The sequence below is a fragment of the Vulpes lagopus genome, chromosome 8 (assembly GCF_018345385.1).
Source record: "Vulpes lagopus strain Blue_001 chromosome 8, ASM1834538v1, whole genome shotgun sequence".
Classification (NCBI taxonomy): Eukaryota; Metazoa; Chordata; class Mammalia; order Carnivora; family Canidae; genus Vulpes; species Vulpes lagopus.
In genome coordinates, this window is record NC_054831.1 from 79,748,103 (window position 1) to 79,762,884 (window position 14,782).

Here is a 14,782-nt window from a genome sequence, read left to right on the forward strand (position 1 = left end):
ATGTTCTATATAACATCTTGTTTTCTAACTTTTCAGATCACAACTATTCATGTAACCTACACTTTTGACTTTGCATTTCCAAACCTGGAAACCTGAGATACATGAAAATCTGAAATTAATCAGCATATTTTGCTATTAGCTTTACTACTATAATCAGGAAGCAGCCAGATGTTCAGCTGACTTCAATCGAATAGCTATTTTTGATTATATTGTATTCTGATATTCTAAGAAGACTCACAAAGCTTGACCTTATAATTCAGTCTTTCTCTTACTCATCAATGAATTAAGGGTTTAGTTATTTACGATTTTTAAAAACCTTTGTGAAGCTTGCCATTAACCTCCTCTGCTGTACCAGCATGTCATGGCACATGTCGCTCAACATCCACCAGCCAAGAAACCTTTAAGGGTGATTATGTGTGTGCTTTTTTTTTTAATTGTATAATTCATTTATACAGAGAAATCATTTTGATTATCTATTTACAATCTTTTTCAATTTTCATTTCCACTGGCCAGAAACAGTTCACGTAATAGTCAACATTTACTTGAGCTGATTACCAATATAGATCTGCCATGACACAGGGCTTCAGCCTTCCCTCCTTAGAGACGATGGCCTCATTGAACAGAAACATTTTACAGTGAAAGATTCATCAGTTATTTTTCCCTCTTATGAATAAATCCAGCAAAACTGATCTAATATGGTCAAATTTTCAACACATTTGTTTCCTTTCAAACCCATAAACCAAGACAAAGAAAAATTCACTTCCCCCAAGCCTTCTACGACTTACGACATACCCTCAAGTTTAGCTTTTACGATATCCTTTCAACGTCCTGGCACAACCAGACGTTTTTACCTTAAGACAAAACTACTCTCTTAGGCTCTCTTTTTTATTTGTTTGTTTTGAACTTATTACCAGTCAACTGCCTTCCCTCTTGCTTCTCAGACAACACTAAAACTTTCAAGAAGAACCTTACGGCATTTTTCTTCCCGTAGTCCAGAATACACGGGGTCATTTCACGTGTGTTCTCCACTCTGACATGCTATGCTTTAAAGATTGCAATTTTCTTAATTGGCTCAAAAACAATATGGCTTGATTTCACTTGGTCAAGTTAATCTGATTTTTTTAAAAAAGATATATATATGTATATATATATGTATATATATATATATACACACACACACATACATACACATTTTAATCAAAAAAGAAAAATACTTTAGAGACACACCAATTTGAAAAGGAAAATGCATCAAAGTAAAAAAAAATAAAAGCAAATACTAAAAACTACAAATTAAAAAAAATTAAATACTTGGCAGGTTAAATGGATGAAAAATGAGGAATGTGCAATGAAAAACAAATATAAAGCATTCCAGTTGACAAAATGGAAAACTTAGTAAGCTTTACGGTTTGTTCTCCAAAGACTTTAAGTTTCAGTGTAAGTTCTGAAATATCACAAACATATATTGTGTGAAGATTTCAGGTTGCTGATGCTACAAACTCAAACTCTGTATGCAGAGTTTACCAGAGGAGAAACACTGGTGAAATCCCAGTATTTGTAAAACTTTAAGTTTTGGCAAATATTGTAAATATCATAATTAGAAAGTCTTGATGAATGCAGAATAAAGAGAAAATCCATTTCATAAATATTTCATTTGATTAATAAAAGGCTTGCATGTTCTAAATAATCTGAGAAAAACATCTTTTAAAAAAAGGCTACAGTTTAACAGTAATCTGCATGTATCTTTAGCTGCCTTAAAAAAAAAAAAAAAAAAAAAAAAAGGAACAACCACCCAAACCAACCAAAAACATAGAAAATGTTAAGACTGGTATTAAGTAGCCCTGCAATGCTCCCATGCTTACATTACAAGAAAAAACAAACTGTACACATTTATAAATAAACAGTCTCTCCACCAGTTCATACACAGAACTTCCTTTATACCAAAGTCTCTTTCCGTTTGCCACTGAACTGGGCTTTGTCCCTTGCTTTTCGGAAGCCAGACTGTGTTTGGTGAACTTTCACACTCTTCACGTCCTCTGCTGTGTGCACTGGGGACACACATTCTGAACTGTCTCCGTCAACCTGGACCTGAGTCATGCTGGACGCCGTGGAGGCCCTTCTCCGGGCCCTGATGCTCCCGGCAGAGGGGTCGTTCTCCCCACACTCCTCGTCAAGCTCTGGGAGACCCTGCAGGTCGGCTGGGCCGACAGCTTGCTGGAAAGGAGCGATGGCCGAACGGATGCAGTTGAACCACTGCTGTTTGTGGAACACATCGTTGGCCTGCAGAGTGTGGGACTGGCCTGGGGAGGGGTCTTGGAAGCGAACTCTAAAGATATTTTTAGCTAGAAGAATAAAGAAATGTAAAAAAAGAGTCTTAAAAAAGTTTCTGGTAAATAAAGTCAGCATGCAATCTTAGAATGGTGGGTGTTCATATCGCAGGTACATCCATCAGGCAGACAGCCTAGGAAAAGCCCATCCCTGACTCCTTAGATACACCTGCTGGGTCAGAGCAGCAAAGCGCCTGCCAACTCAGTGAGTGCAACAGGTACAGGATGATGGAATCCTTCTCATTTACAATTTTTTTGTATAAGGACAACTAAATTCACTTAGGTTTTGAGTTTATGTGTATTTAAACTACTTTAATGCTTGTATTCTTACCTTTATCTGAGTTGCTGAAAGCCCCTCGAAAGGACCCTCCCATTCTCACATCTCCATCCTGCAGGTCTTCCAAGACCAGCTCTTGGACAGGGATTGGCTGCCGATAAACCTGGTAAGAGTGACGCTCATTTCGTGTAACAGGCCGAGTCAAAACCAAGATGTCTTGAAACAGGAATATGTAAAGTTTCTGGAAAAACAAGAAATAAATATGTCTTAAATGTGAAACTCTGTGATTTTAAGTGACTGAAATCCACCATTAAAATGACTTGATTCGACAGTAACTTCCTCAGATTTATTTACTAACATCCTCCTTACAAATGATCTCATAAAGACTTTGATTTCAAAGCTACCCATGTTCTACTTGGAGAGCTTTTCTAATCTCAGACTATATAAAATTTATTTTTATCAGCGGGTAACATTAGATTAAGCAGCAGCTGAGTAAACGCTATGCACCACAAAACACCTACCAGTAGTAACATGTCTGGAGACACCAGTATCAGATACCAGTTTTCTAACAAAACAAGGATTAACAAATGCAAGCTGGTAAAAATGTTAATGGTTTGATTTTGTCCCACACAAATGTAAGCCTTTATAGAACAATTAGGCTTCATAATAGAAATCAGAGGTGTCAGGTTTCAACTTTTGCCAAAAAGATCTCAACTTCTAAACTGGGCTTCTAGGGAGTAGGGAAAATGGGGGAAATAGGTGATGCAGATGAAGGACTGCAATTGTGGTGAGCTCCAGGTGATGTACAGAATTGGTGAATCACTACATTATACACCTGAAACTAATATTATACTGTATGTTAACTAACTGGAATTAAAATAAAACTTCCCAAAAAATGGCCTTCTTTCTGAAAAGCACCTAATAAAACAAAATACCATTACATGGGGTTCCTGGGTGGCATAGTTGGTTAAGCATCTGACTCCTGGTTTTGTCTCAGGTCATGATCTCAGGGTCCCGAGATCAAGCCCCACATCGGGCTCCATGCTGGGCATGGAATCTGCTTGAGATTCTCTCTCTCTCTCTCTGCCTCTGCACCTCCCTTGAACAGGTGCATTCTGTTTCTTTCTCAAATAAATAGATAAATCTTAAAAAAAAAAAAAAATCCATGCTTACATTTATTTAGTTCTAGCAAGTACTTTTTAATAAACATTCATTTTTAAAGATTTTACTTATTTATTCATGAAAGACAGAGAGAAAGAGAGAGAGAGAGAGAGAGAGAGACAGACAGAGAGACAGACAGGCAGAGGGAGAAGCAGGCTCCATGCCAGGAGCCCAATGTGGGACTCCATCCCGGGATCACACCCTGAGCCGAAGGCAGACACTCAACCACTGAGCCACCCAGGTGCCTGTATAATTAATATTTAAAAAATAAGTTTGCTTTCACTCAAACTGTTGTAGAAATTTGTTTAGTAGTGCTACAAGTTACTTCTATCACTATAAACTCTTCGAAAAAAAAAATTGAAAGACAGGTTTTTAAAATTAGGAAACTATTAATTTATTTTGAAAGGAACCCCTAGCCAAAAAAGTTGATTTATGCTTCAAAACTAAAATATAGGGCAGCCCAGGTGGCTCAGTGGTTTAGTGTCGCCTTCAGCCCTGGACCTGATTCTGAAGACCTGGGATTGAGTCCCACAGGGGCTCCCTGCATGGAGCCTACTTCTCCCTCTGCCTGTGCTTCTGTCTGTCTCTCTCTCTCCCTCTGCCTGTATCTCTGCCTCTCTCTCTCTCTGTGTCTCTCACGAATTGGTGATAATAAATAAATAAAATCTTTGAAAAAAAAAAAAAAAACTAAACTAAAATATACAACTGTTCTCCAACCAAGACCTTTAAGTCATTCTGTCACAACAGAAACTAAAGTTTGCTTCATCAAAGCTAATAAAGTAAAAACTAATAATTTTCTCACTGTGATGATTTTATTTTAAAACCTGCTTCATAACTTATGCAGAAAAAATTAAACAAGCGGGGAAGGTGAAAGTAATAGTTCATTTCATATTAGTGAGAAAAAATATACACTCACGTGTCCATTTTTATTCTTCAGCTCCCCATGGCAGAGCAGTACTTTGCTTGCTTCAATTCTAGGATCCTTCTGCTTTTCGTCTAGATACTCCAGTTTGTCAATGTAATATTGGCATTCTGATTCACCTTTCTTCAAGTTGATATCAGAGAGAACTCCTTGTATTATCAGTATCTAAAAGTTATCAAGAAATCAACGAAGCATTTTCAGCATATTAGCTTTATGGTTTCCTTACAAGGCTAAAACATTTTATTAAAGTGACAGGATTTTAAAGCTTGAAAGGACTCTCTCTAGAAATCAGATAATTCAGTCTCTTCAATTTACAGATGAAAAGACAGCCACAGCCAAATTGGGTGACTTGCCCAAAGCCATACAGCTAGCTGGTGGAAGAGGTCAGATATTACAATCTAGTCTTCTGATTAAAATACAAATATAACATGCATTACATCTCTTTACTGCTTAGTACACATGTGTACTGGGTACTGAACAGAGCGTTTCGCTATGTTGCAATACGCATAAGATTTGAGAGTACCACTGTGTATGTTTCTAAGGCAAGCTAATATATAAACTTGAAAAATCTAAGAATCATTTACTAGACTTACAGCTTCCTCCAAAGGCTGAACATCAGGGTGGTCTTTTGGAGTGTGTCTAAGAATTTCTTTCAACAGTAGAGGGTATTTGACCAGGCGACTTCGAGGAATATCTAGGAAGCTCCAAAGATCTAGTTTTCGACTGAAGGGAGATTCAAGACATCGTTGGAGGAAGTCCTGGACGCGTGGATCCTGTTTCTTTTGATCAAGAAGAGCTTTGGCTGCCAGCTGGTTACTACAGTAGCCTTTGTAGGCATTCAAGCCTGGCAACTAAAGAATACGAAGAGAAAACACAGTAGGATATATGTTTTTGTGAAAACAAACACAAAACTTGCAGCCAATTCTTGAAAATTTTAATAAGCTGCAAAAATTTCCCTGCAGATGATGATGGGGATAAGGTAGTATCTGAGCCAACATCAGAATGTCCTTTTGTAATTTTCCTATCATCTGACTACATCTAACCCAAGACCCATGGCTTCTACTTTCTCCCAGCCTCAGTTTAGATGCTAGTCTTCTATATTTCCAGGGCACCTGAGTGTTTTTCTACCACAGTCATCACCAACCTTGAGATTGCATATGTACTTGACTACCCACCCTTTCTCACTGGATTATAAATATAGACACCTTCCACTACTGAACCCCCAGTGAGCCCTCCTGGAACAGCACCTAGCATCTAGGAGGGACCGAAATGTTAACTGAAGGAACAAAACAGGCTATGTGGGAATTCTGTCCCAAGAGAAAGAGATTTTTAAAACAAATAAAACTATATCATTTGTGAAGTATTTTCTTAAGTAAATACTGTAACTTCTTACAGCTATATAATTTTGTTCTGTCTTAATGCCTTGTTTCTCTGTTTTTAGAATTCATTTACTAGATCTGCTATTCACCACAAATGACAAGTATGGCATAGACTGAAAAAGGAGCTGGTGTAAGGAGCTCACTACATACCCAGTTCACAAGAATGTGACCAATTTGTTCCACTGTTCCACCAGGTTTGGTTGCTTCTCCTATTCTTGCCAACAAATCTGAAATGTAAAAAGGCAGAAATACCAATAACAAATTTATCTTAAAAAGTAATTCAGCACTAAATTAGAAGTTTAGATTCAAAAGAACTTGTGTTGGAGTGTCTGGGTGGCTCAGTTGGTTGAGCATCTGACTCTTGATTTCAACTCCAGTCATGATCTCAGGGCTGTGAGATCAAGCCCCGCCTCGAGCTCTGTGCTGGGCATGGAGCCTGCTTGAAATTCTCTCTCTCCCTTCCTTCTACCCCACCTTGCGTGCTCTAAAAAACAAACAAAAAATACTGCCCCCCCCCCCCAAATAAAAAAAAAACAACTTTGTGTTAATGCTGTTCAGACACTAATAGAAATTAAATATCATATATCTCACCTTCATGGAGAGGTATGTAAGCGTCCAAATCACCAAATATATGAGTGAGTTCCTCTTCTGACATTATAGACAACTTTAACATAGGGTCATGGTAGGCCTGTCAGAGGGGGAAAAATATGTCACCCAAAAAGATCAAGCAAATAAAACATGATGAGACACCTTCCTTGAACACAAACATGACTAACTATATAAAAGCTAGCGTGGATTCTATTTGTTACACATAAAAGAAACCAAACTATATGTTAATACTCAAAGTCTCTTATTGATACTCATATTTGAAGAGATTTTCAAGTCATATAAAAAGTTTAAAATTTGTGAAATATAATTTTTTAAAACTAGAGCAAGTGATAAAAAGTTATTTACTGACCTTTCTTGCAAGCTTGAGATCCTCAATTAAATCCTGTTCACCTCGGGACATTTCATATATTGCCTAAAAAAAGGAAAAAAAAAAATCCAGCAAACATTACAGGTCATTCCTTCCTTTGAGAAAGGAAAATTATATACAATTGATATTTGTCATTAATTATTTAGCTGATGTTTTGCAGAGTGCTTTTTAAAATGATACAGTCTGAAAACTCTAACTCAGAATGGAATGTCAAATAAGAGGTTGCCCATATGCTTTATAACTTTGGTCCATCAGAGTTAACTTTGATGACTACCACCCATCACAAAATGTTGCTGCTCAGCATGTGTTATGAATTACCACTCAGACAGAAAACTGCAAGCTGATTTTGCTTAGGTATTAGTTTGCTATTCTTAAGACAAAACATGTTTAAAAAATAGGGACTTTTTTTTAGTGTAAGACAAAAAATATGGCCTTGCTACTGAATGCCAGCTTACCTCCTGACGTTTAATTTCTTTGGTAGTTAAAGACTCTTTCATACTGACATCTAACATCTCTGACCACAGTACACTGCTTCTCCTTTTGGCAGGTGTTGGGACTGTTGATCTGCTCGATGACTTCTGGGCAGAAGCTGGAGATCTGCTGTCACCACGAAGGGTAAATGACTTAAAAAAAAAAAAAAAAGGTGAGCAAAAGAGATTTATTTTATTTTATATTTTTTAAAGATTTTATTTATTTATTCATGAGAGACAGAGAGAGAGAGAGGAGAGAGAGAGACAGAGACACAGAGAGAGGGAGAAGCAGGCTCCACACAGGGGAGCCTGATGTGGGACTTGATCCCGGGACTCCAGGATCAGGCCCTGGGCTGAAGGCGGTGCTAAACCGCTGAGCCACCTGGGCTGCCCCGAGCAAAAGAGATTTAAAGGATACAGTAATTATTTCTTTTTCTTAAAAAAACAAAGACAAAAATATAGTTCTGAGAATTTCTCAGCACATGAAACAATCATTTATCCAAGTTTCAATCTAAAATTTATCAGCCAAAATTACATTTTTGGGGATTAAAAACTATATAAGACTCTTCTTTGATAGAAGATATAACTTGATACTGTTCTGGTAAAAATATTCCTTGCCAGCATGTTAAAAAAACTTTGCGTTTAAATATAATAGTGCAAAACTGTTTGTACAACTCAAAGGAAAATACATATTTTAGGCTTCTGTAAGAAGTTCCCTTACTACACTACTCACCCCCCAGTCCCATCCCTCGCTTACCTGAATTGTTTGACCAAAGCGTCGGACTGCTCCATTTCTTACAGGAGAGATCAAATTTGCCAAGGATGTGACCCGAGCAAGAGGTCGAACTCTTTTATTGCTTGGCTCCTGTAAAAACAAAAACAGGTTACACTAAATGTGTGCTTAGGTGTAATGGTTTCAAACAAGTTTGGACAAAGTTGAACACTCTCAAAAACCATATTTGTAAATTATAAAATAGAGAAAAACATGAAATTCTGAAAATGAATGTTGTCCTTTGCTATTAAAATACTAAGAACACTAATGATGGTAAATTATTAAAAAAGTTAATGGTTTGAAAAAGGCCAGCTGAATATCACTTTGAACAGAACAAATATTACCAGTACACAGAAGAAAAACTAAAATGAAAACACAGACCTTAGATTCCAGAATCCTACAGAACTTTTTATTTTAATACACTTTTAAAAAAGTATCTTATTATGAAAAATTTCAAACATACACAAAAGCAAAAAATAGTAGCATGATGGATCCCATGTACTTGTAACACAGCTTCAGTAAGTTTCTGGTGTGAGCATTTGTTTCATCTATTTCAAAGCAAATCCCAGACATGGTATATCATTTCATTCTTAAGCACTTCAGTTAGAGAATAGCTTTTAAATGAATGTATTTGCCGCTGGAATGGCTGTCAATTCTGAAGGCAGAGCATCCCTGTGACGGGAGGTATTCAAGCAGAGGCAGGACAGTGGTCAGGAGAGCACTAGGACTCTGTGATCAGACTGACTGGGCCCAGATCCTGGTTCCAGCACTTGTTGGGGAGTATCCCAGGCCTCAGTTTTCTCATCTGAAGAATGGAGTTAATAGTAGATCTTCTCTTATAAAGTTGTTACGAAGATTAAATAAGATATGTGTAAGTGGCTTAAACAATGCCTGGAACATGTTATGTTTCTGCTATTACTAACATTCTTAGAAATATTTCCACTTACTACATAAACACTGGGATTTGTAATTAGATTCTCTCTCAAACATTTAATTTATTAACTTAAAGGAAGAAACACATACAAGTTGAAAAGAAATCGTTATTCTATACGTATTGTTTCAAAAATAATAGTTCAGCAAACACATCACTTAATCATTCAAGGATCTCAAAACTTAGAAATTACATTATTCTAATTTTACTGCTAGGAAAATGAAGACCTAGCATTAGGTGACTCATATAGTCAGAGAAATAACATCAGGTCATACAAAAAGTCTGTCTTTTACATATCTAAGAAGCATATTTAATTGTATTTGGTGCTTTTGATAATTGTGGTATACTTTAAAAAATAGTTTTGATGATAATTCAGAAGGATATATAATTAAAAATTAACTTAAAAATAAAAATTTAAAATTTATTTTTAAATAAAGATAACATGTAAAAATTAAAATTACCATTTAAAAATGACAGATGAAACATTTTTTTCTAAGAACTCTTTGAGATGACTGAAGTCATATAAAAAAGGGGTGAGAAAATGGAGTAAAAACAGTCCCCTTAGAATAAACTAGCAGAAAGAGTTAAAATCCTCTGGGAAGAACCTTCAATGACGCAAGGCCTATTACAGCTCCTGAAGGTACACACTCGTATCAGAAGGGAGTGTGACCTACCACGTAAGGAGGCTGGGCAGGTAACAGCTCAGGTCTCTGAAGGCCTAACGAAGAAGAGTTGCAGACCAACTCTCTCCCACCAACATGATTGACCCCGAAGTAAAACTGACTATAAAACCACTAATGTGCAAATGTTAAATGAACTAAAAAAGAAACCTTCAAGATACATAGTAAAGTGACACACTGTGTGGCTAAGGACATGTGCGGATGCCTTTACAACATACATCTGTGCAAGACTGAAGTGACACGTGCACGGGCAGAAGGTCCAGCATAAGGCATTCCTTTCTATTTAGTAAAGACAGTACAAAGAGTCTTCTGTTTGAACAGAGATATAATTACCTCCTCACAAAGGAAGATATGCCAATGTTAACCAGAAACAAAGCAGTTGTCAGAAAGTTCTGTTCCACTTTTTGGAAACAGAGGTTAATTCCTCTTTCCTGCTTAAAACATAACAAATTTGACTTCCTAGTAACTCACAGAATAAGTCATTTCAACTTAAAATGTCTTTGGAAATAAGCGTTCGGCAGTGAACTTGAAAAGTTAGTTTCGATGGAAGGAAAAGATTTTTGATATCCATTTTATTATATTAAGTCAAGTTAATGATAAAAAAAATTCTTATCTTTAGAGGATTAGTTACTGTTCAACCACTCATTTCCTGGTAACTCAAAATTATGTGGTACTTCAAGTTAAAACTACAGAATTTAGACTTAGATGATTAAATGTTAAATACATCTAAAGCATCTTTCTGAACTTAGTATGGATCTTGTGTATGCAGTCTGTTCAGGGCGGTGGGATATTTATGTTGAGCAGTATTTGGATTTGGTGGTTAAGTAAATTCTACAGCCCTTTAGAAAGTCATGTATCTCTTATCTTCACAAAGGATATGGCGGTCTTCTGAGTTTATCTAATCTAAAATGTCTTGATTAAGAGCTCCAGGCTAGCTCAGTCACTAGAACACGAGACTCTGTGACTGTCCTGGTAAGTGCAAGTACTAAATCAGGAAATGTGTGCGTGTGTGTGTGTGTGTGTGTGTGTGTGTGGAGACACCTCTGTACTCTTCACATGTTTTTGGAGATCCAGAAGTAAAGGCCTTACTGCCTTACTTACTAAAAGGACATCTGTGATGAATGTTTAGGAGACACACACCAACTTTCAGCATATATACTTCAAGAGTATGAAAAATTTTAATAACTCAAGTGTGGGTGAAATGTAAAGCTGTAACACTGAATACAGTTCACTTCTACACATACAGTATTTGAGAAAAAAAAATCACACAGAGAAAACTTCTGCAGCAATGTGATATGGGTTAGGCATTCATCTATTACAGGGTCACTTTAAAGGTTGGAACAAAAATTTCTCTTAAAAACACAGGTTAGGATTCAGCCTATGTAAGCTACAACCAAATGGAGTTTGTCTTTAGAGGTCCAGATGAACCATCTGAATGCTCTAGGTTTGGTTATTAAGAATCTAGACATCTGCCCTGCACCAAAACTATTTCAAACACAAAGTTTTTCAAGAACTGGTATTACACCCACATCTGCCAAGACGCACAGTGCTTGGAGGTGATGAGTGGAGTAGGGTAGGAGTCTACCTGCCTCACCATCACTCAAAATAAGGCTTACAAAATGGTTTTGTTGCTGCTGTTATTTCTGCTCTGGAGTGCGGCTAACAGTGCCATGGTGAATACAAAAAGCTTAAAGAGCCAGTGCAGATGGTGAAACTATACACTCTCCTCAAAAGACACTGAACATCTATGAGAATAAACAAGGAATACCAACGAATTTTCCATACACAGGAACTTTCTCCGGTAGCCAATCTCTTACCAGGGGCAAAGTTCACAGAGATGGAAATATACTCCAATACCTCTAACGTAAATTTGTGTTGTTTATTTAGATTAGGTTTTTTTTTTTTAAATTTAGATTAGGTTTTAACTAGACTTTCTAGTTTAGCCAGGCAATCACATGCATTATTTTAGGATATCTGCTTTTAGACAGTTTTCAATTTATTTTACTAATCCAGTTGAAAACAGAAAACTGTTAAGATGGATTTTATTTATTTTTTAAAAAATATTTTATTTATTTATCCATGACAGACACACAGTGAGAGAGGCAGAGACACAGGCAGAAGGAGAAGCGGACTCCATGCAGGGAGCCCAACGTGGGACTGGATCCTGGGGTCCTGGGGTCTCCAGGGTCACGCCCTGGGCTGAAGGCAGACACTAAGCCGCTGAGCCACCCAGGTGTCCCAAGATGGATTTTAATTTTTTTACTGGAATGTACTTTGCACATAACAACAAAAACAGAAAAATTCTGTTGTGAATGCAGTTGTTTTTGATAAAAGATTTTTTTCTACTAATGACATCATGAAAGAGGATATGCTAGGAGAGTCTCTTCTATAGTTAACCAAAACAAGACACTTAAAATAAATAAATAAACAAACACCAGTACAGAGGAGCCTTGCTGGCTCGTTCAGCAGAACGTGTGCCTCCTGATCTTGGGGTTGTTTGAGCCTCACGTTGGGTGTAGAGTTTACTTTAAAAAAATAAATAAATCTTAGTTAAAAAGAAAAAAATCTATATATCTGGGTTTATCTGTTTGGGTTACGGGATGAACTATTTGGTAAGAACTTGAAAATAAGAAAAACAAAAAGAAAAAATTGTTTATAAAAAGATAAAAGAGTTATGATTATACAGGATTTCTTCCCTTTCTACTTAGAAACAATCAAATTTAGTCATTTATTTTAGGTTCTTATTGCTAGTACTAAAAACTTGACAACATTCCCAGTGCTTTAAATCCTTGGAATAAAGATATGCCAGAAACACGGCCAGTGCCAGATACCAATGGAAAAGGACTAGTTTTTGATGGTCCAAAAAATGATCAGTTTCAGTATTTATACTGATAATCATGTATGACTTGCCCTAAAGTCACATTTTGAGAGAAGTGAAACATGAAAGCAAAAACCAAAACCAAACAAAAACAAAATCCAAAACTAAACTATACCAAATGAAAGCATAAGTCCTAGAGATGGCAGCTATTTTAACTACCAAAAGGCGGGTGTATGTATAATAAGGGGCCTTACTGAGGTATACAACAAGCTGCCCGTATTTAAAATGTATAATCAGGTAAGTTTTGATGCAAGTGTAAAGCCACAAAACTATCACCACAATCCAGATTAAGAAGTCTGTAGTTAATTGAACACAGGAACACTATTTCTAACCCATAAGTGATAATGTAGTATATACCGTAGGGTACATATTTATAGTAAGCAGTATAAATAGAATATCCACACAGTATTAAATATCAACTGTCAAAATTAAGTAAAATGGCACAAAAATCACTTATTTTGATAAATGTTCATAACGACTTTTAAAAACCACGATGACTTTAGACAAAGGAGGGAGAACTACTTAACTAATGATTTGATGGTTTAAACATTTTAACATATTTTTCTTTCCAAAAAAAAGTTACACACGATAAACTTACTAGATGTGCAAAGAAAAATAAAAACCAGCGCTGGGTGAGAGCATTTTAGTTGCCATTTGCTCCCGAGCGTGAACCTGCACGGAAGGTTTTCTTACTTTCCTTTTAGCCCACAGGCAGGTCCTCAGGAGAGGAACATTAGTCCACGTTAAAAAGAACAAAGTGCGGAGCACCGGAGACGTGACCAACGTAACCAACTGGAGCAGCCTACACACTCAGCCTGCCCTTTCCGTCTCAGGGTTGCTCCGGGCAAACCTGCCCGTGCAGGGTTCCCACAGTTCCACCGCGGAGCCCTTCACCTGCAGAGGGCTCCGAGTCCTGCATTTCAACACTCCGTCAGAAGTGGGGTTCGGGGTGACCGTGAACAAGCCGAGACCTCGGGCCAGCGCGGGGCCATCGAAGGCTGCGGCTGCCTTACCTCTTGCTCTCGGAAGGACGGATGACTAACATCCAGGACCCGGATCGTCCTCTTGATGGGCAGGAGACCTCCGACCTCGTCATGAGCCACCATGCTTCCCCCGCGCCCCTGCAGACCGTCAGCTGGAAGGGAGCCGAGCCGCCCTACGGTGACGCACCGCCGGCGCGCAGACTTGCCCTCCCTGCACGCGGCCCCCCCGCGGCCATGGGCCCCGCCGCTCTGCTCCCCGCCGGCCCCACCGCTCCCGCCGCCGCCACCGACTGCAGCTCCCGCGGCCGCAGCCAGAACCACCCAACCCGCGGGGCCTGCGGGGGCGTGGCCTGCGGGGGGCGTGGCCTGCGGGGCGGAGCCTGCCCGGCACACCTAGGCTCCCGCTGGCCCTGCAGGAGAAAGCTTTCCAAGTTTGGCATTTCTACTGCAAGACGAGCAGGCTCAAGGAAACCTTAGGGGGTCTTCCTCCCTTAAGAAGCATTCCGGAAGGGAAACTAATTGCCTATCTAGGTTATCTACTCTAGAACTCAGTCCCCGGGACAGTTTTCTTTCAAACCCTAGCACCTCGGGACGAACTCAGCTGTGGACAGCTTGGCTCCAAGTAAGAAAACTGCGTGTCGGTACCGAAGAGAAGCCCGACTACGCAGGGAGCTTTCAGTGCCAGCGCACCGACCCCCGCGAGGGCCCGCCCACCTGAGGTCACCCCGCCACGCAGCTGTGGGGGAAGAACTGCCCTCCCTTGGATTGCAAAGGCAGCACTCTGGAGACTTACAGGCTTTAAAAACTTGGTATCTGTGTAAGAGGTGCTTCACAACATAAACACAAAAAAGGTGATTTCTAATAACAGGATTATTTTCTGAATAACTCATCTTGATAAAGTCCTAAAAGAGTCAAAAGGCCGCCATAAGAAGTCTTGTACTTTACAGGTAGAGAAATGAGGTTCAGGGAGGTGAAGTAACTGGCCCCAAGTTATGCATTAGTGACAGTCTCTAAATTCTTTCCTCTCTA

The 14,782-nt window shown here is 38.5% G+C and overlaps 1 protein-coding gene across 1 annotated transcript; it reads right to left on the reverse strand.

Annotated features, from left to right (window-relative positions):
* Positions 1-1,786: 1,786 nt before the first annotated feature.
* On the reverse strand, positions 1,787-14,057 carry LOC121498081 (neuroepithelial cell-transforming gene 1 protein-like). Its single transcript, XM_041768047.1, has 10 exons — positions 13,784-14,057; positions 8,267-8,374; positions 7,495-7,662; positions 7,022-7,084; positions 6,655-6,751; positions 6,214-6,290; positions 5,278-5,535; positions 4,679-4,849; positions 2,656-2,842; positions 1,787-2,339 (listed from the first exon to the last, which is right to left on the reverse strand). The coding sequence occupies exons 1-10, from the start codon at positions 13,874-13,876 to the stop codon at positions 1,933-1,935; spliced, it is 1,629 nt and encodes a 542-aa protein (XP_041623981.1). The 5' UTR covers positions 13,877-14,057; the 3' UTR covers positions 1,787-1,932.
* Positions 14,058-14,782: the final 725 nt, after the last annotated feature.